Below are 23,156 nucleotides of genomic sequence, written 5' to 3'. Positions count from 1 at the left end.
GTTGCATTTGCGACACCACCCATCATATTTCACAACTATTTTACTGACACGTGGGGCTTCCGGAACTCTGATCAGTCTATCCTACGTACATCTGACATCACTCGATTACCCCACTTCTCTCTATCGGTCGAGTCCCATCGGATGCTTCGCGCATCTCAGAGTTCAGGGGATTTTTCACTCCCCCGAAGGATCCCAAACCGTAACCGAACAAAAACCCTAACTGGCCACGCCCTGCGGCCCGACCGCCCGCCCGACACCCCTGGCGGCCCTCTCATACCCTGCTTTGCTCTCCCTTCCCTTCGACAAAATTAAACAGAAACAAGAAAAAGTTCACAATTTGCGGTGATTTCATCCCTCTGGTAGCCAGCGAATAGGTCCGGCGGAAGGTGGATGAGAGGTGGAGAGCTACGATGCTCTCTGCCACCGTTTTGCGGGGCTGCCGCCAGCTTCGCCGCCGCTTCGCCATGCCTGTAGCTCCGACCCTTCTGTTTCGCTCTTTCTACCCTGCAAATCCTACCCTTAGACCTAGGGTTACCTCAAACCTTGGTCCCACCTTCGCGCCGATGAAGACCGGCGGCGGCTCCACCTCCGGGGTCTACGTGCCGCCGATCCCGCGACGGCTTCGGTCCATGATCAGCTCGGCGAACGGGACCCTCAGCGCTGCGAGGTCTGTCGACTACGATTGGCGTGATGGGGTTGGGCAGGGAGTGGCTCTCAGTCCGACGTCCTCTGCGTCGGCTGCTTTGGGAGCCGATGGATATCTGCCTTATTTACACCAGCAAAGCTCGCACTACGCCAGGTATGCGTACGAGGATTACCCTGACGACGAGTCCGATCGCGACGTGGAGCCATCATCCGCGTCTGACAAGGTTGGTGGTTTGTATTTATATTTTTTGTTGATAGGGTACGTCTGCTCTGTAGTGTACTCTACTTTGATGTTAGACCTGCTATAATCATTGTGAAAAAAATGATCTTTGTTCGGAAAATTGTTAAGTGGAAGCTGAGAACGGAATTACAATCTTTGCGTCACTTTCTTTCCCTTTTTATTTGATCGTAGCTCTAGCTCAGATTACAAACTCAGCTGTTCAAATTCATGGTCCATTACTGGACTCGAATAATATTCCTTCCTTTAGTTTCTACACATTACAGAGATATCGGTATCAAAAATAATCACATTAGTTTTCACAATGTGGTTTTCCTCTATGATAGCTTCTGAAATTTGAATAACATTCCTATTCCGCAACTGTGACTTTGTAGATCTTATTAGCGTGTTTGTCTAGTTCACTGTTATATTCCAATATATACTCTCTCTCTCTCTCATGAATTCCGCTTTTGAAATGTTCAGGGTGCATCAACTTTGGAAAATGTTGATGAATGGAAGTGGAAACTAAGCATGCTTCTCCGAAATGAAAGTGAGCAAGAATTAGTGTCAAGGGAAAGAAAAGACAGGCGTGACTTTGAGCATCTTGCAACAGTGGCTGATAGAATGGGCTTATGCAGGTATGCTTTATCCATCTTATTCCTTCCGATTTAGTATATTTTCACCAAGTAAAATATCCTCTCTATCTTTTGAGTATGAAGTGCTTATTTAAAGAAAATTATTTCTATTTCAGTCGACAGTATGCAAAGGTCATTGTCTTCAGTAAGGTGCCATTGCCAAACTATAGACCAGACCTTGATGATAAAAGGCCTCAAAGAGAGGTACTTCTGAGCAACTACTTACAGTCCATCCATTAGTATATGAAACATTCAAAATCTAGGATGGTAGTTTGTTTTTTTCTTTATCAAAATTCATTATTGATTTCACTTATTCTGTCTTTTTTTGAAATAGGTATACTGACATAACCTACTTCTTATTCTTCTAGGTCTCTATTCCTATTGGTTTGCATAGACAAGTAGATTCTTTACTTGGGGATTATCTCATTCGAAAGAGAAAAAATCTTGAAAATTTTCCTAGTGTTGGATTTTCCAGAACAAGTAGCACTGACAGTTTTGCTACCAATGAAAGCCTTTTTGAACAACAAGACATACAAACATCTAAAAATATTGTGATGGAGAAAACCCTCAGAAGGAAAAGTCTTCAGCTCCGTAATCAACAACAGAATTGGCAGGTTAAATTTTCCTAGTTCACATAATTTTTATATCATTTATGCTTTATCTTCATAAATTTGTAAAAAATGTTGTTTGTCAGAAGCCTCTTGACATTAGTTATGTATGTGGATATGAATCATATGATATCTGTATTTACCTGGTAGTTGCACATATTCCCATCTATCTACTTGGGAAATGAGAAGATCTAGCCATCTATGAGTGGATTTGTCTATATGTGTCAATCCATGTAGCATAGCTTAGTGATGATCCGTTTTGTGTAGTTTACTCTAGCATAATTCATCCTTCCACAACATGCCTAGTTGATTGTAGATATCAAATTATATCATCGATATTTTTTTTTGAATGATCCATTGTAGTGAACAATTTCAGCCATTTTCCCTCAAGCTAGTTTATAGATGTTGATCAATGTTCATTTTGTTTAAAAAAATAATAAATGTACTACAGTCTATAGATATGAAATTAGACCACTAAGAGTTAACAAACATAGCAAAGATGCAATATTGGTGCTGTTGAGATAAGTGGAATATTGAACAGAATTTGACAAAGATTTTTTTTTCTTGGATTTGATTTGTTACTTAAACTCCAACCACAACATCTGATTAAAAGCAAAAGTGAAGTGAAAAATTGATCACAAATAAAAAAAGATATGTTAGTTTTTTTTTTTAAAATAAATATCTATTCTTGTCACATACATGCGACATTAAAATTGAGTAAAATTCTGATTTAAAGATGCCTGAAAAGAGAATAGGCTGATTAAAGCTTTGTTATCTGCTTGAAAGACGAAGGAAGATATTGAAAGAGAGAAAATGACACCTATAAATTGTAACCACTGTGCAGCCTATAGATTGACATAACCTATAAATTGTAGCCTACTGTGTTATCGAGGGATTGATAAAGTGTTGCAGTCATTAAAGAGATTAGTGCTCCAACATTTACTCTCAGAGGGGAGAAATGTTAAGAGAAGATGACATTAGATAACGTGAAATTTGACATTGATTCTGAAAGAAAGATATTGGAAGAGCTAGACAATTGATAATCTTCGTTTTAGGTACTGTAATCAATAAACAAAAACTTGAATGAAAATGAAAATTCATGGTGAAATAAAGAATCTGGCAGCCACAAAATTTGAATTAAAGTTGCTTTCATACAAAGAGACAATAAAGCAAAAATATTATTGAATTGAAAAAGAATCACAAAAACTCATGTAGGGCTCCAACATAAGATCTGATGATTAAATCAAAATCAATGTGGGAATAAACAATTAATTCTTATTGCTTTTTATGTGGGATTGAAGTTGGTTATGTAGAAAGAACAAAAAAAAGATCCTGCAAGAGAAGATTGATCTCATGAAGCTCTAGCTTCACTAGCATTCATGGTTTCTGAGGTATTTTGAAGAATTTAAAGTCCACTTACACATCTTTATTCCGCTTTGATGCTTTGCTAGAAAAAATGATCTCCTAAAGCTCTTGTTTGTCTAGCGCCTGTTGTTACTGAGATATTAGTTGAGGGATCTAGACTCTGCTTTATATGTTGTTCCTTGGTTGAACTGTGTAAGCTTGCCTTCATTTCCTACCTGTATTCTTCTTTGCTATATGATTCCTTTGGCATTGCTCTGTAATATAGATTGACCTTGGTGGTTGAACTTTATCTGGGTCTTTTTCTTTAGTATTGGTCATGTTTAGCCAATGATGGAATGCTTATTGTTTGAACCCAAATTTTACCCATCAAATGGATGTGGTGAAACAATAGAAATTAGGGAAAATTGTAGAAATGAAAATTACTAGAATTGTTGGCATGCCTCTGATTTCCCTGTGTCAATTAAAGATTTAGATGTTAGTTGCTCGGGTAAACTTTTCATGTGTTGTAGCATCCAGGCTAGTGTCATACCTTGACAAATCTTATATTCTTGTATAGGAATCTCCAGAAGGTGTGAAGATGCTTGAATTTCGCAGAAATCTTCCAGCTTATAAAGAAAAGGAAGCTTTGTTGTCAGCCATATCTCAAAATCAGGTTGTGTACAGTTCCTACTGTTTCTCCTACTTCAAATATCATACTGATTTTCACTATCAACAAGCATTTTTCTTCATTTCTTGAACTTCATCTGCAATAAACAACCATTTGCAATTTTCTTGGTTTAAGACATGTCATGTGTGATGTTTGATCCATTAAAATACTCTAAGCAATTACAATATTTTTTGTTTGAATTCGTCTGCTAGTTTCATAGGCCTGCTTGAGTGCCTCTGGAGTTCATCCATTAAAATACTAAATGGCATTTCCTACCTCCTGGTATTTCTATTTGTTTATGCTTTTTCAAAATCCTTGCTTAGAAACTTTAGTTGTGTTTCATCTAATCTTGTGTATTTTGACATACTGTAAACTCATTTAGTACAATTCATCTCTTGCTCATTAACTACTTGACATCAAGGCAGCGTGGTTGGTGCCTGTATATCAGAGGTGTGCTGAATGTATGCCAAAGGAGGAGAAGGGGAAAAGAGAGGAGGAAGAAGGCCGATGCCAGAGGAAGAAGAGTATGAGATGAGGAACTTAGCTTGCATGTTAGGGTTTCAGTGTGGAGCTAGTGTAGAGGAGCGACGGTGCAGAGGAACGACGAACTGTAGAAGACGCTGCTGAAATAAGCTGTGGAGGAGGATGTGCCCGCTTATGAATGCTCATTTCATTCTGTGCCGAGGAGGAAAGTTGTGGAGCAACAAAGTGGAAGACTTATTTGAAATAAGTCGCAAAGGAGGAGGTGTTGGCTCACATGTGCTCTTTTCATTCTGTGCGTAGGAGGAATTCGTGAGATAGTTCTGTGAGACGGAAATAAGTTGTTTGTGAGATAGTTCTGTGAGACGGAAATAAGTTGTGCGCCATGACTTTAGTGCTCATGAAACGAAGGTGCTGGATGTGCTGGGTGCTGCTTGTTTGGTGGAATGAAATGTTTTGCCTGTTTTGAACGGCACAAAATGGAACTTAGATCATGTCACCATGGTGAAGTAGTTAATGATCAAAGATGAACTTGATATCTTCTGTGTGCTGATCAATGTGCTTGAGCAGATCTGCATCTGAAATTACCTGGGTCTAATTTTATTTTACATTTGACCATTTAGTCACACTTGAACCCCATTTTCATGCATTCTGTTGTTCACTCTAGTAGTTTGGCTTTGTATGACCAAATATCTAATGTCTTTTTCCAACACACTTCTCTGTTGTTCACTCTAGTAGTTTGGCCCTGTGTGACCAAGATATCTAATATCTTTTTCCAATACACTCAACAGGTAACATCCTGATGTTTCTAATTGTTAGATTTCTGATGTTAGTCTGAACATCTTTCGTTTGCCTATTGTTCACCAAGTTTTTGTTAGTAGTCCAGCAAATGATATTTTTCTTCCTTCTATAGGTGGTGGTTGTTTCAGGTGAAACAGGATGTGGTAAGACTACACAACTACCTCAATATATTTTAGAATCTGAGATAGATGCAGCACGTGGAGCGACCTGCAGTATTATTTGTACTCAGCCTAGACGAATATCAGCAATGGCTGTTTCCGAGAGGGTTGCTGCTGAAAGGGGAGATAAATTGGGTGAATCTGTAAGTGCTTTTACATTGAACACTTAGTCGCAAATGCTCTATATGTGAATCAGATTCAAGTATATTGAAAGAACTAGTAATCTTTATCATTTTTTTGTAGGTTGGATATAAAGTTCGTCTGGAAGGCATGAAAGGAAGGGATACTCACTTACTTTTTTGCACAACAGGAATCTTGTTGAGGAGATTGCTAGTTGATAGAAACTTAAAAGGTGTTACTCATGTTATTGTCGATGAAATTCATGAACGTGGAATGAATGAAGGTGATTTTGTTTGTTGAGACTGTCATGAAATCCAGTTTTGAGGGGAAAGTAGCAGTTTATCTTTAACGACCTATCTATTGCTTGCATTCACCAGATTTCCTTCTCATTGTTCTAAAAGATCTTCTCCCCCGTCGACCTGAACTTAGGTTAATTTTGATGAGTGCGACTCTGAATGCTGAATTGTTCTCTTCCTACTTTGGCGGTTCTCCAATGCTGCACATCCCTGTAAGTTAGCATTTTGTTGAAGAATGTCTTTATTCTTAGAAATCTGACCTCTAGTGCTACTTACCGATTTTAGTTAGAGCTATTTCTTATTCTACTTATCACTTATTATTGTTCTTTTTTTCTTCTTTCTTATTTCATTTACCTATTCCTTTTTTGTTTTTTCAGTTTTGTCTCCATTGATTTGGTCCCATCTTTTTGAAATGCAACTTTAGCTATGAAAGCTTGATTAGAAAGCTTGAGGTCCTAGTCTAGTTACTGGTTGGTTTGTTGCATGTTTGATCATAATCAAAGATGATTTATGCCATAACATTAATTGATAGTTAAGTAGCTAATTAGTATAGTGCATTTGTGTGTTTTTGGCACCTTCTGAATCCGTGCTATCCATAGAGTTACCAAACTATTTGTCTGGCATGTTTAGATTTTTTCCTTTGAGGTGTTCTAGATGAAATGATTCTTAATCAATGATCTATATCCTCCGTACATCTTCCCTTCTCTTCTTCTAATTATGATGGATGACCTAGGATGATGCTAATGGAGTTGGAGCTGACATGGATTGACAAACTTAGCCAACGTCACCATCTGGATCAGCAAATTGGATTGAAATTGGCTTAGTTTGATCTTATTTTTGTACGTGTTGTGGAAGTGGCTGGATCGCTAGAGGGGAGAGGTGAATAGTGTACTTGCAAATTAAGCGTTCTTTTTCTATTGCTAACTACTCAGTAAGGACACACACATTAATTAAAATAAAATAAAAACATGAAAGAAATGGACACCAATATTCACTTGGTTCACAATCCATAGGTTGCTATTCAAGGCTTGTGCACGGAAGCTTCTGTCCACTATTCTTCTCCTCTTTGATAACATACCGGAGGTGGAGAAACCTCATACAATTGTTTGAGTACAAAGAGAAGAAAAGAATTAAAGACTTTGAATGTAAATGAAACTTGAGTCGTGGATGTGTGTTGTGTCTTGCAACTGAGCTCCTCACTTCCTTTTATAGACTTGTGATCGAGTGTTGATGCGGTACGTATGATCGACTTGAAAGGCTTTTTCAGTCGTCAGGAAACCAATGACATGACAAGTCGATCTAATCCTCGAAATAGTTTTGCTCATCCTTTTGCTGATGTGGCATCCTTTTAGTCGCCTGATCACCGTTCATGTCAACTGGAACTTGGTCAGCTTCGAATAACTGCTTTTGATATTCTGCCATGTGTGATTCGGTCGCCTAATCCCGCACTCCGATTGCTCAATCTCACTTACGTCGGATCTGGGCTGCTGCATCAGCTTCCATGTGGCTTCCGGTCGCTCGATTCCGATGTTCGAGCTACTTATCCAACTCGATAAATAACATGTAGGCAAATAACTATTATCCTATGCATAGGTCGATCGATCAAAAATCTTTTTCCAATCCCCTAAACCTTCTAACTCAGTCGACTACATTTGAGTTTGCCTATGGTTGAGCTTTACCCTCTACCTGAATACATGTCACTCAACTCATCCCACCAGCTTACCTTGCATAGACTTCCTCCCAGCTTATCGTCCCTTGGATTCTCACTCCTTGTGTCATTCTTCTCCTTCACTGGAGTACCCTTCCATATTTTCTCATCTCTCAAATTTACCAAACACGTCAGCTCCCTTCTCGTGCCGTCATTTTCGCTTGTTTGTGTCTTTTGCCAACGTTTTGCTGTCTCCAATGCTCCTCATCCTTTCCGGTCCCTTATGTGTCCCATACCACCTTTCATCGTACTCCATTGGATCCTGCACATACTTGTGTGTCCTCTTAAGTCTCTACGTACTTAAACACACACATCAGAAGTAACAACAAGACCTAATTTAAACTCATTTGGCAACATATCAAAACAATCGTGGCTCAACCACTTGGGGTTCTAACAATTTTATATGTTTTCTTGGGTATCTCAAGTGAACCAAGGAGAAGAAGAATGCAAGGGTTAGAAGCTTCAAAAACCTAAGTTCAAGTGGACGTCATAGAATTTCAGGCTAATTGAATGATACCTAATGCATTGATGACTAAATGAAGCAGTGATGATGGTGAAACTGTGCGTTGTTGGTATTTGGTTCTGTTTGACTTGTGATTCTGTGGCCATTAGGAGATCTGATTGTATGAGGTGGGGGAGTGACATGTGTTGTGGTTGTGAGAAAATGTTGGGGGGGGGGGGGGTGTAAGAAACATAAAGATATTAGGATTTTCAACTTATATACTTATACTTAATGTAAAATATCAGTTATTAACTTATTTTTAATAAATATGTAATTGTACAGTTTAATATGATATCCTGGTTTGGTACAATTAATTAATGATTCTGATATTGCCTTGTCCTAATTATTGTATAGTTAGTTATCATCAGGAAAAAATTGTGTTTGTTTCAAAAAATACTGCTATTTTTTAATTAAGGGCAGGTCGATACACGAAGTGCCTACTAATGCGGCTTCTCAGGAAGGATCTATTGTACGTAGTATTACCACTTTGTAAGTGTTTTCGCGACTCGAACCGTGACCTCTAGATTTTACATGACAACAACTTTATTATTGTGCCAAGACTCTCCTTCATTATTAAATATTAAATATAATTATCATTAATTTATTATCATATTTTGATGTTAAAATATTAAATATTATTTTAATTAAAAAATATTTATTGGTAGACTTAATTAAAATTATAGTTCCTAGGATATATTGCCCGTTATTAATACCTTTTCATTTATCAATAATTTAGTAAAGTTGAAATAAATTAATATTTTTTATGCGGGGATTCAAATAAAGTAATAGTTACTAGTATTTTAATGTCAATTAACAAGTGTAATTATTTTCATTATATAGTGAATACTCAATATTTTTATTGATGATTAATAATTTACTGCTAAATTAGTAATCTAAATGGGTATTCATTATGTTAAATATTATAATTATTAGTGATTATTTCTCATTTAAAGTAACAATATCAATTGATTATCAAGTAATATCCTTAATATTTCTAAATGATATCAAGAATACAGGTAATTTATATGAGAAGGAAATAAATAGCAAACAATACCATTGGCTATCTTTTGAAATATTTCAAATATTAATTAATAGTCTGAAAGACTTTTTTGGATCCCTTTTGTTATTTCAGTTATTAAATAAATTTATTTATTAATATTTTTTTTTTCAATTTTTAAGGGTTTTCTCTTTAATTCCACTAATTCGATACGGCAGATACTTAGGTTTTTGGAATATTTGCGATATTGATACATGCCAATCATGGTTCTCATGAAAGCTATTGAATGACCCTCTCGGGGCGGTGCGATGGTTGAGACATGGGGTGTTGTCACATGAGGTCTTGGGGTCGAAATTCAGCGCGTCTGAGCATGCCCTCCCCCATGCCTTGGCCACTTATACTAATGGCTAGTAGTCATCCGTGATTTATCTCTTTCGTGTTGGCTTAGGGACGGGTTGACGTGCTGGGGGGCGAGCGAAACACCTTTTACCATTTGAAAGCTATTGAATACTTGAATATATAATAGTGAATTTGTGGATCTTGGTTAGTGGTAAATTATGTTCTGATTTGAGTTTCTCTTTTGAGTTAGTTTGTGTTGGATCGTGCAAGACGGGGACTGAATTAGAGTAAGAATTGCAGCGGAAATAAAATGAAAGTAAAACTAAAGACTTGGTTATTTTTACTTGATTCAGAGAGCTGATTCCTACTCCAAAGCCCTTGATCCTTGACTGCTTTCGTTGGGCAATGCTAATATTAGTTCTTCTGAAGAATCAAGATCGTACAAGTATGATATGATGATAGTAACAATCCTACTATCTTCAAAGAATAAGTGCAAGACAATATTAAAGTTACCAACAACAATTAAATAGAGATGTAGCATAGTTGTTGGAGAACTCGGAGCAGAGTTGTCAAAGCTTGCATGGACACAACAAGAGCAGATTAGATTGGATGAGAGAGTTGTTGCTGGCTGGGTGCTTGAGGGCTTCTTCTATAAGCAATGTTTGGTCGACTGTAATATCGTTCGGTTGACTGATCCTACTATCAGTCAATTGAATCCGGCACCTTCCTTATTTACGTTGATCCAAATCGGCTGATCCCGTGATTTTCGCTGTTCGGTCAATTGATCAAGCCTATCGGTTGACCGAACCTCTGAATTACAATTACAGTAAAGATTCAATCTGATTGTCTGGAACTTTCTTTTTGGGTTCGGTCGACTAATCCCCATTATCGGTCGATCAATCCGCCTGTTTACCAAGTTCACGAGTTCTACCATTTCTGTTTGATTAATCGACCGATCTTATGATTTGGTCGACTGAACCTTGGTCAACTCGGAACTTAGTTTTATCTGCAAAACAGAGTGAGCACAAATACAATAATAATAGCGCTCATGTAAAGTAGAGTTAGACAGATATATTATTGAATAAACAAGATAGTAAGATCTCAACTTAGAAATCTCCGTCGATTTTTTTAGTTGGATCGGCGCTTAAGATTTGTCTCTTCTGGACACGACCTCACCACACTACCTCCAGTAGCTTACCTCAATTCACCTACCAAACATCGGGCCCTCCAGACTTGTTTGGGCTTTACCACTTAGCATCGGATCGGTTGCTAGGGCTTCCACTTGACTCAATATCGGATTTTCCAAACCTACCGAGTTCACTTGCCAGATGTCAGGTCCACTTAACCCATATGGACTTCCTGTTTTGTTCCATGATTTACTGAGACTTCCCTTGTCTAGTATCGGATCCAGTTGGGATACTAGGACTTTTTGAGTTGAGCATCCTGTACACTGAATCAATTCATCGTATAACAACAAGACTTAACTTGAATCTTGACAACATCAAAACATATGTTTGATTATGATGCTTCCTGCACCAGCAGTTTGTAGATTTTAAAATCTGTTGAGCTTATAATCCAGAATCCCAGACTCTAAATCAGTTCTATTTATAGATTTGTTTGGCTTAAATTAGTGGGTCATATCCTTGAATTGGTTAACGTTCTAACCATTGTTGTTTAGTATCAACTTTGTGATGCATGATCAGATATCACTATTTTTGCTTTCATTTATATATTTTCCTTTATAAATATGTGTAGATTGTGCTTGACTGTTCTAGTTTTAATTTCTCCATTGGTTCAATATTTGGATCTAAAACTTAAAATGGGATTAAAATTATCTTGATTGACCAATTTCGATTTGGAAAATCAATTTAATCTGTCTGAATTGGGGATTTTGGTTGGCTTACTTTGGTTGATCAATCTTGGTTTATTAATCTTCGAAAATTTACCTTACAGTATCAGCATTTTGATGTATGCTCAGATGTGCGCTTGCATTTTTTGTTTTCACTCATATATTCTGCTTTTCTTGTAGTTTATTAATTGAATACTTGAACCACGAGTCCTCTAATTTTATTTACAGGGTTTTACCTATCCAGTTCGTACACATTTTTTGGAGAGTGTTCTGGAAATGACTGGCCATAGGTTGACCCCATACAATCAAATTGATGATTATGGCCAAGATAAAACGTGGAAAATGCAGAAACAAACTCTCAGGAAAAGGAAAAGCCAGATTGCTTCTGCTGTTGAGGTATGAAATATAGCATTATAATTTATAAGTTAAAGCTCTAATTTAAATAAAAAAATAATAATGTTATCATTTTTTCAGGATGCCTTAGTGGCTGCAGATTTCAGGGAGTATGGTTCACAGACTCGTGAGTCACTATCTTGTTGGAATCCAGATTCCATTGGTTTTAACCTTATAGAAGGTGTTCTTTGCCATATTTGTCGGAATGAAAGGCCTGGTGCAGTTTTGGTGTTTATGACTGGTTGGGATGACATCAACTCTCTCAAAGATCAGTTGCAAGCTAATCCTCTTCTTGGAGATCCTACAAAGGTTCTACTTCTCGCATGCCATGGCTCAATGGCTAGTTCAGAGCAGGTGAAACTTAATCTTGCTGTTCCCTAGTTGTGTATATGTTTTCAATTTGTTGAATCATGTGCTAATACAAATAGAAATTTTATAAATAAATCAATCTATGGTCTACATTGCTCTACTTGTTTTTGAATAACTTCTATTTTTTTCTTACCTTCTCTACTAAATCTAGTCTATTTTGTCCTAGTCTTCTGAAATCAGATTATTTTAAAACCTATATGATTTTCATTATTCTAACAATAAATATTCTTGGTTCTCAAATATTCTCTTTAATCCTGTGGGATCATAAATTGAGAACCAAAGTCATTTGGATGGTTAATTGGCATCCAAATTAACTTGTGCAGTGGGTATTTGCTAAAACTAAAATCAGAAATTGATGATGCGTGAAAGTTTTTATAAAAAACACAAGATTAGTTGTGTACATAGTTAGTCATCCCCTTCAAACTGTCAAACATTCCATGCATATTCATGAGGGTGATACAACAAATTGTATGGATCTCTATGCGAAAGTTATTCGTAGTCTAGATTGATGATATTTTGATATATAGAAAGTGAAGCATTTAATTTGTGTTCTTTAAGTCTTTCAAAACCAAAAGTTTATATCAATTTCAAGAAAATGTTTTTGTTAAGAAATTCTTTTAACATTTCTAATCAAGATCTGATGATGACAAAATTAAGATAACTAAGGGTTGGCCTAAATCCAATTACATTTAAGAAGTTCAATGTTACTACACACTATTTCTTTTTCTTTTTCTTTTTCTTTTGCGCACTTCATTAAAAAATTTAGTACTATCCCATAAGGACCTTTATTAGAAAAGGAGAGTTCACTTTGGATATACTCTGCTTTCACAATCTTTTTGGAGATCAATGAAAGGATGACTGGTCTTCTGTCCTTAGTCACCTAGATCATAACAAGCCTTTTGAAGCCACTTGTACATGTATGGGTGGGAGACACCTTAAGCCATAAGGAAGAGTTAATTATGTTCTTTAGCGAAAAATTCAACAAGACTAGAACATGCTTCTCAACTTATGATGAACAGTTTTATGCTATCATTGAGGGTTTAAGATGCCGATTGTGTTCGTCTTGCACTTTGATCATAAGGTACAAAACTTCATCTAATTGTGAAATATTGTGTCAAACATGCTAGATGGGTTTATTTCTTTCAAGAATACAATTTTGATCTTGAAACATCATCTTGGGAAGAACAAACTTGCTAATGCACTCAGCAGCCTTGTTGCTGCTTCAGGATGAGCACACAAATCATAGAATTTGAGTGTCAGAGGGATTAGTTTATTACTTGTCTACTTTGGAATGATTTTTAAGAGATATAAAGTGGGAACCATCAGGACTAGATGAACTACATGATCAATGATGTTACCTATTTAAGGGAACACATTAGTTTGTTCCTTGAACATCCATTCAAAATATTTTGTGCATTATATGAAGGTAACTTTTTGAGACGCTTGGAAAGGTTATTGCAGCCTTAGTAATTGATCGTTTTTTTTTTCCATCCTTGTGAGGTTGCAAGGGTTGTCTTTGTGTAGCACATGTTGAACAACTAGTACTGTCAAGAAAAATATTGATTTTGTGCACACAATTAGATTCATTGTTCTGTTAGGGTGGTCATGGACAAATTTTACAAAATGATAAGACTTTCTTTTGAAGGGGAGTCTTGGCGCAATGGTAAAGTTCCTGTCTCAGAAACAGCCTCTTGCAAAGCAAGTTAAGGTTGTGTACGATAGACCCTTCCCTGGACCCACATTTGCGGGAGCTTTGTGCACCGGACTGCCCTTTATAAGACTTTCTTTTATATCAGAAAAATAATTATGCATCACATATCAGAGTAAGGCTGCGTACAATATATCCTTCTCCGGGACCCCGCATGGTTGGAGCTTCGTGTACCGGGCTGTCCTTTTTTTTTTTTGTTATATCACAACATTGTTATGGAGATTCGTAGGTTGCTTAATTTACCTACACTGCTTTTGTCAAATCGGGATGTTAAGTTTTGGCTACTTCTAGAAAACCTTATGGAAATTTTTTGATACTGTACTCAAATTTTCAATTGCATTTTCTGTGAACTAACGGACACAGACATTTTTTTACCATTACCAAAGAACATTTAAGCCTTTATCTTGACTTTTTTAGAAGTCTCTGTCATTCAATTATTGTGCTTATACTGTTGCAGCCCAATGCACCCACTAATATGTGCATTAGGGCATTCCAACAATTGTCATCCACTTTAAAATAATGTCGGTGTCCACAGCCTAAAGGAGAACAATTAATTGACACAATATCTAATTTTTTTACAATTTTCCAAAACATATCACGATGGCAACACCAACTATTAAAAAAAATCTATTGAAGGAACAAATCAATAACTGTATATAAAGGTACTACATTATTTTTTTGGTTGGGTTCACTAGACCACTCACTAGAATATGAAAAAAAATGTTAAAAGCAATAAGGACAATTGTTAAGTAGGAGTCAAGGTCAAATGTTATAAATAAATATTAATATCAAGAGATATATAGATAACAAAGAATTTGCATGAAGGATAAAAATCTAAAAATCTTACAATAATGATCCATCACATCATAAACCTCATTATGTGTCATTACAGTCCCCTCGGATGGGTCTAGTGGCTAGCGCATGAGGTGTTGCCATCATGAGGTCTGGGGTTCGAATCTCGACAAAGTCAAGGTAAATGCCTCCCTTATGTGCTAGTCACTATTCCAAAGGCTAGTAGCCGCCCGTGATTTACCTCCTTCGTGTTGACCCTGGGACGGGTTGGCGGGGGCGCTGGGGGCGAGCATATTAGCCTTTTGCCATCATTATGTGTCATTACAAAGACATTGAAACACAAAAAACCAAGATGCGAGCTCTGATAAAGAAACTTTTACACTCCCTTAATGTGGCCTTCACTCTCACTAGTGTGCTTGGATTGAGGATCTATTATTCTCGCAATGGGGTGACCCTGTTGTTGCTACGTCTGACAACTCAGATCTGAGTTAGCGCCACTACATAACATAGAACTACCAAAACTGGACTCTTGCATACTGGAGCAACTAGTGTCCAAGTATGTAAGAGAGATGTACAAGTATTTTTTTTTTTTGATAGTAAAGAAATCATTATAGAAGATTTAATTTAAAATAATTAATCAATTAGGTGTTGGTTCAAGAGTTTTTGGTTTTAAATTCATGATGTCATCTTTTTTCTTTTAATTGTTTTCCACTATTAAAATCAGAAATTTAGAATTGATAAATTAGAAAATTTGCATTTAATTAACCAGAAATCTTAGGTTTAATTTCCAGAAATAATGGTTATAATTAACTATTCTTGTGTTTAATTAAGGAGAACTCATGGTTATAATTAACTATTCTTGTATTTAATTAAGGAGAAATCATGGTTTGAATTAACCAAAATTCTTATGTTTAATTAACCAGAAACCATTATTTTAATTAACCAGAAATCTTATGAGTTTGAGTAGTAAATCTGTTTTCTCCTCAAATCTATTTAATATACTTTGGTATTATCTACTGTTACTTTGTCTTATTTAATTTTAGTCTATTTTTTCTAAGCCAGTTCTTGTTCTTCTTTTGCAGAGGTTAATATTTGATAAACCTGAAAATGGTGTGAGGAAAATAGTTCTTGCAACTAACATGGCTGAGACAAGTATCACAATCAATGATGTGGTTTTTGTTGTCGATTGTGGAAAGGCAAAGGAGACTTCATATGATGCTCTAAATAACACCCCTTGTTTGCTTCCAGCCTGGATTTCAAAGGCAGCTGCTAGACAAGTAAGAGTCAATTTCGATCTGCTTAAATTTTTAGTTCAAACTATTGCAAAAGAATTTAATTAATATTTTGTTTCTTTCAATGTTTTCTCCCTGATTCCCTTAATCATTTTTGAATTCCTCTTAATTTGATTATGTTGAGAATTATTAATGTTTGCATGGATTATTCTACAGAGAAGAGGGAGAGCTGGTCGTGTACAGCCTGGGGAGTGCTATCACCTTTATCCAAAATGTGTCTATGATGCATTTGCTGATTACCAATTACCTGAGCTTTTAAGGACACCCTTACAATCTCTTTGCCTGCAAATCAAAAGTCTTCGTCTTGGAAGCATATCTGAGTTCTTATCCAGGGCATTGCAGTCACCAGAACGTCTTTCAGTATGTTCTGGATTTTTTTCATTTAATTTATGTCACAGTAGCAATTAATTGACTTGGCTAGCTAGGCGCTCTGATTTTCAAATATGTATTTCTATTTTTTTCATTGAAATAATGGATGTGATCACCCCTCAACTACAGTTTGTCTAGTTATACCTGTTCAAACTGAGGGCTTGGCCCAAAATAAACATTGAAAATCAAATGGTCTGCTATTGGTGACAATCCCATCTGGTGGGGTTGATTTTGTTTCTCATGCTTTAGCATACAGTCTTCCTGTAATTTTTTGGTAGTTGAGTGATTTGAATGCCACGTGGAAGCATAATTTATTTCCATTGTAGGTTCAAAATGCCATTGAATATCTTAAAGTAATTGGTGCATTGGATGAGAAGGAAGAATTGACCATTCTAGGTACCAAGTGATATTTGTTCATCTGCTCTGTTATTAACCATTCTTTTTGTTGTAATAATCTTTTTTTCTTGAACTGTCATGTACTTCTTTCTACAGGACATCACTTGTCAATGCTTCCGTTGGAACCCAAATTGGGAAAAATGCTTATTTATGGAGCTATGTTCAACTGTCTTGATCCTATATTGACTGTTGTTGCTGGTCTAAGTGTTAGAGATCCATTTTTGACCCCCTTTGATAAGAAAGATGTACGTGATTTTCTTGTGTGCTTTTAACTGATTATTAACTTAATGTTTGTATCCTGGATCTTAGTGCTATAATTGGCTGAGCTTCTTCCATTTGTCTTCTGATGTTCTTAGTATTTTATAAGGCTTAACCCAACTACCATTAGCTAGCTTGCAATGAATTACTTTTCAAATAAAAAGGGAATGACATGCAAAACATCCACATATCATCTGGGCCCTGCAATGTGAGGATTTTCATTTAGGAGTACAAAATTTGGTTTCAATTGAGATCCAGTTGCAAAAAGATCACTCCAGCCCCATATATAGGATGATAAAATGGAAAGAACATTTCCTATTCCTTTTTTGCATATAATATCTTGCTTGTAACCTTCACTATGTTTGAGTTCTCAGATTTCAAAAATTCCCAGCACGACAAATTTTGATTGTGATGACTTGTAAATTTTATTGCAGTTGGCAGAATCTGCAAAATCTCAGTTTTCTTCCCGTGATTATAGTGATCATCTTGCTTTGGTTCGAGCTTATGAGGGATGGAAGAATGCAGAAAGAGAGCAGTCTGGATACGAATATTGCTGGAAGAACTTTCTTTCAGCACAAACTTTGAAAGCTATTGATTCTCTTCGAAAGCAGTTTCTTCCTCTTCTGAAGGAATCTGGTCTTGTTGATGATAATTTAATTACTTGCAACAAATGGCATCGAGATGAAAGCCTTGTCCGTGCTGTAATATGTGCTGGCTTATATCCAGGGGTCTGTTCTGTTGTTGTAAGTTCTCAATACTTTAAACCAGTAATTTTCTGCACTATTCTTTTCAACAAAAAATGAAAAGGGCTAACAGTTACATTAGGCCTTGACAACTAGTGGTAATAGTGTGTAAATAATTGAGCATGAATCTCAACCCTATTTCTTATAATCACATTGTAAACTTTAAGCGACACGAGGAACCTTGACAACTTGAGTACGTCGATGTTCAAAGGGTGACCTAGGAAGTTGGCTAGATGCAATCAATCACATAAGAACCCAGATATGATGGAAAATAGGCAAGGATATTCACACTGTTGGGGGAAAATGAGGGTCTAGAAGCTGGTCTATTATTGTAACATTAGATTAACCTCTTCAACATATAAACACTTTTAAGAGAATGACCGGACTTTGTAAATCCAATGATGCAAAGAACATAAAATAACATGTTTGTAGGAAAAATATAGTTGAAGCTAGGCTCGATAAATAGGCATTTTGCGAGATCTAAAATGATTTTCATAGCTAATAGAATTGGAAATAAAATTATTGCGGTAAGATGGATTTTTTTAGAAAAAGAGATTTGATGATCAAGTGTGTATGCTTCTCAAGTAGGATTGAAGGATCAAATCGGATGAGAATTTTGGGAGAACATAGATCATCGTATTTTTGTGACTGAAAAATTTATACTTGACAGATTAAAATGAACATGCAGAGAGAATTTATGAGGAATACAAGGGAGCATATGGAGGATTTTGTAATTGAAAAAGAAAGAAAGAAAGAGGGTGGCATGATTTTGAATGTTGCCATATCTCATTATTAATAATTCTAATAAAAAAATATTTGGTTTTAGAGACTAAAATTTCTGGTAAACTTAGAAATCATAAATTTGTTAGATAGATATAGATAGACAGACAGATGGATTGTCTGAAGTTGAAAAACCTTCAAAGAAAATGAAGGTAGGAAAAAATAAGTTTGCATAATATTCCTAATGAAATTTGGAGGAGTTTAGGACTCGTTTTAGCTAATTTAATTATTCAATTATTGTCTTAGTTTGTATAATTAGATTAATTCATTTTATTTTTGATGTTATTAATTTGAGTATTAGTAATCTAATTTCAATAACATGTCTAATGATTATAGTTAGACCAACTTTTTATTAATATGATGTTGTTTTTCAATTGTCAATTATATTAACTATTAATTTAATATAGTAATCCAATTTTTAAATGGTAGTTAAATTCCTTATTGCTTTATTAAATAATCCAATTTTCCAATTTAGCCAAATATTATATCATTTACTTTTATTTTATTTTTCATCAATAATTATAATTATACTATTTGTTATATATCATTAAATATATTAATCATATATTTTGTTTTAAAATATCAAACATATCTTTCTTAGACATTACTAAAATATAAGTAATTGTATATTTATAAGGAGTGGTTATTACTTTTATATTAATATATCAGTTAATTATACTATGTATTATTAGTTTAATAATCAGATTGTTTTTCTCAATATCCTGAAAAATTGAGCAATAAAATATATTGCAGTGAATTGAGAAGTGATATTTATTTATGAAGAGTGAAATTTCCTTGGTATTTATACTGAAATCTCTTTAATGTTCAAAGAGATTCCCATCTATTTTATTGTCTCATAGGATTTTTGGTCCTCTACTCCTCTTCATGAAAAACTAATAATATTTAGCAATTGTTTTAATGTACTACCAAATGTGATTATTTTGATTTCTCCTCAATCATATCTAGCTAAGTTTGAAGTTTCTTGGTCCCCTCAGGGCGGTCCGGTGGTTAAGGCATGGAGTGTTGCCACATGAGGTTTTGGGGTCGAAACTCGGTGCGTCTGAGCATGCCTTCCCCCATGCCTTGGCCACTTGCACTACCCGTAATTTACCTCCTCCGTACTAGTCTAGGGACAGGTTGGCAGGGGCTCTAGAGGCGAGCGAATCACCTTTTGCTACATAAGTTTGAAGTTTCTTAGTTTTCCCATTAGGATTCACGCATTGATGCTATATTTAATTCTAACAATATTTTTTATGATAATGTTTATTAAATTTCCATGAAAGAACTAATTTTAATTATTTTGTCATGCATTCACATTATGTATATTTTTTTTTTATTGATAACAAGTTATTTAAGTTTTAGAATACATTTTGTGCAATATTTTTTTATTGAATCACGATGAATTATTTGTTGAAATTAATAATTTAATCATGATCATAATTGATTTTTACTACATCTAATTATTTTTGCAATAATTTAATTTGTCCTTTTTTTGCCTTTTTAGAATAAAATAAATGTATTGATGGACAATATATTTTCTTATACGGATAATTCTTAAATGAAAGTTTAAATTTTTGTGAAAAAATATTATTAATTTATCAAAGCAGGTTTAATGTTATTTGTGCTATTAATTTTTTTAGATTTATATAGGGGGTAGAAAGAGTAGGTAATTGACTAGTTATTGGGACAAGATCTGACTCAATATTTTTATTGACTTCCTAAAGCAATATAGTAACTGTTTTAATGAAGCATAATATTGTTCATTTCCTAATATTTTTGAATTTTTTTTCTTGCATCTTGAAATTATTTATCTTTTTTATTTTTCATTTTTTTCTAAATTTTTTCGACCCATTTCGTTCAATCAATCCTAACAATCCAATACAACTTATACTTAATATATTTTACTAGCGATATCAATATGCGCGCACACACACACCAATTCTGCAATGGTATGTGTAAACTATTTATAGGTTTCGTGAATAAAGCTATATCTAGTAATTATGTTATTGGAGTAAAAGATGTCTAATTAATATAGTTATTAGTATTAGAGTTGTCAATTATGTTATTGGAGTAAAAGATGTCTAATTAATATAGTTATTAGTATTAGAGTTGTGTGACAGACGATTTATCATCTAGGATTGTCTCTAGTGGAATAAGGCTTGATTGTTGTTATAGTATTGTCTCTAACTTCTTATTTTAACTTTGTACAAGTTGACTTCAGTAATCATATTAAAGATAAATGACTTTTGTATATGATTTGCAAATGCTATTGTGATAGGACAAGTAGATTAGATATGAAGTTTGAATTGTAGAAATAAACTTCATTACCTAAAAATTGGAAGTTAATTATAACTAGGACATAATTTTTATACATGTTCAAAAGTGATTAATAGAGTCTATAGTTGAATGTCTTCTATTTAGTTAATTGAATCAAAATTCAATTAATTGATCTATATTAAGAATACTAACTATATAGCATGGTGCTCAATATTTGGGTAAGATTGATGTAGCCAACTCAAATAGTGGAGACAAACATAGCTAGATTGTATTAAGTATTCTTCTTTAAAATATTTGGTTTTGTTTCTGTTTCTTTGATTTTCTACTGTACAACTTCTATAATGTCATGAAAATATTAAAGTGAGTATTCATGATGATTAACTTGACGTTCTACAGAACAAGGCAAAGTCAATATCTTTGAAGACAATGGATGATGGTCAAGTTATGCTTTACTTTGTAAGTTTTCCTCTCTACCTGTTCATTTGACCGCATGATACATGCCTGTAGTTTTTTTTTTTATTGCAACAAATGAAAGTTCTAAGCTCATAATAATAGTAGTCTCTACAGTTATAGTTTTGTTTACATCATCATTTTTCTTTCACAGAATTCAGTTAATAGCAAGGTGGCAAAGATTCCATATCCATGGCTAGTTTTCAACGAAAAGGTTAAGGTTAATTCTGTGTTTCTTCGGGATTCAACTGGTGTATCTGATTCTGTACTGCTGCTCTTTGGGGGAAACATTTTGCGAGGCGGACTTGTGAGCTTCTTTGGTTTCATTTTTTGTTTATTTATTTATTTTTTTTATGCATTTTTGGCATTCCACTTTATTTTTGCTTACTATGTTTTTATTATTTTTAAGGATGGTCACGTGAAGATGTTGGATGGTTACCTGGAATTCTTCATGAAGCCCGAGCTACAATCAACTTATCTTAGTCTCAAAAGAGAGCTCGAAGAACTTATTCAACGCAAAGTATGATTATTTTTTCACTTTAGTATTAGTTGTTAGCTTTGCGTGCAGTTTAGTAGAAAGAATACTCGTGTTTAGCTTGATGACCATCTTCTCGTCCTTGGGTTGATGCTGCACATTAGGTGTTTTTTTGAAACATTTAGTTCTTGTAATATGCACTCCTTTTAACTTTCTGCTCACACCTGTTTCTTAAACAGCTTGTCAATCCTAGAATGGACATACAGAGCAGTGAGGATCTCCTTTCAGCAATTAGATTGCTAGCAGCAGAAGATCCTTGTGATGGTCGTTTTGTCGTTGGTCGACAGGAGCTGAGACCAAAGGCAGCAAAGTCCCTGCTTGAAAGCAGCTCAGGCGGTGGTGATAACTCCAAGAACCAATTGCAGACATTGCTCAGCAGAGCTGGGCACCAGAACCCTACTTACAAGACAAAGCAACTAAGGAATGATCGGTTCCGAGCGATGGTTGAGTTCAATGGAATGCAGTTTATTGGGCAACCTTGTAACAGCAAGAAACTTGCGGAGAAGGATGCTGCATCGGAAGCCTTGGAGTGGCTCAAGGGTGGTGGCCCATTGCCTAGTTCAAGGGACACCAATCCCAAATCCATGCTGCTCAAAAAAAGTAAAAAGCAACAACACTACAGTTAAACTGACACATCTTGAACAAGAAGCAATGCCACAGAAGTGTCTGCATAGGGAACAAGACCTGCCATGGCAGAGTTTGCCAAGTCTATTTTTTTTTAGCTTCTCCCCAATTGTTGAGGAGCATACACCTTAGCATCATAGAAAGTCGGTCATATGCACTTTCATTTTTCATTGGGATAACTTCACAGGCATCCAAATTCTTGGACTCTAGAGGTCTTGGAGAACAGGTGGGAACTTGGATAAGATGGATTAGATGGACAAAACATGTAATTTAGTTCTTGTATATTGAGTTCCAACTCACTTGTGCCTCCTGTGTTAGAACAGCCAGTTTGTGGCCAGGCAATCTGCATTAATAATGCTCACTTATATATTTATTTGTAGCTAGGTTGAAATCCCTTTTTCATAACTTCCATCTTTGTTTTCCATGAGCAGCACCTCTGCATCGCCAAAGCTCCAGAATGCCCTTGGATGCCTACATGGACAGGGGGCAGGGCAGGGCAGTTCGGATCCTTTGCCTCTATTTTTCTCTGTCCTCGTGTCCCACTGCCGATCGGACGGATCAGATTACATCTCAAGGATGCCTTGCACATCACGAGAATACTGCACACTTTAAAGATGTCATGATGCATTGAGATGTAATCTGATCCGTCCGATCGACAGTGAAACACGGGGACAGAGAAAAATTGGAACAGAGGATCCGAACTAAGGGCAGGGAGCTCAAACGAGTGTTATGGTAATTGGTAAACATGGCTTATGCTGAGTGCCTATTAATTTTGTGCTTTTCAAGTATTACTGTCAGGTCCTC

At 35.5% G+C, this 23,156-nt stretch overlaps 1 protein-coding gene across 1 annotated transcript; it reads left to right on the top strand.

Moving 5' to 3' along the window:
• Positions 1-224: 224 nt before the first annotated feature.
• Positions 225-22,735, top strand: LOC122022743 (DExH-box ATP-dependent RNA helicase DExH3-like). Its single transcript, XM_042580834.1, has 19 exons — positions 225-869; positions 1,346-1,500; positions 1,614-1,701; positions 1,866-2,111; positions 4,027-4,122; positions 5,510-5,698; positions 5,799-5,958; positions 6,053-6,183; positions 11,595-11,762; positions 11,841-12,113; positions 15,711-15,905; positions 16,077-16,280; positions 16,616-16,685; positions 16,782-16,930; positions 17,378-17,686; positions 21,140-21,199; positions 21,348-21,500; positions 21,603-21,713; positions 21,908-22,735. Exons 1-19 carry the CDS (start codon positions 411-413, stop codon positions 22,352-22,354), a joined length of 3,663 nt encoding a protein of 1,220 aa, XP_042436768.1. The 5' UTR covers positions 225-410; the 3' UTR covers positions 22,355-22,735.
• Positions 22,736-23,156: the final 421 nt, after the last annotated feature.

Source organism: Zingiber officinale, chromosome 9B, assembly GCF_018446385.1.
Source record: "Zingiber officinale cultivar Zhangliang chromosome 9B, Zo_v1.1, whole genome shotgun sequence".
NCBI lineage: Eukaryota > Viridiplantae > Streptophyta > Magnoliopsida > Zingiberales > Zingiberaceae > Zingiber > Zingiber officinale.
Note: the sequence above shows the minus strand (reverse complement) of the source record. Positions and strands in the feature narration are given on the sequence as shown.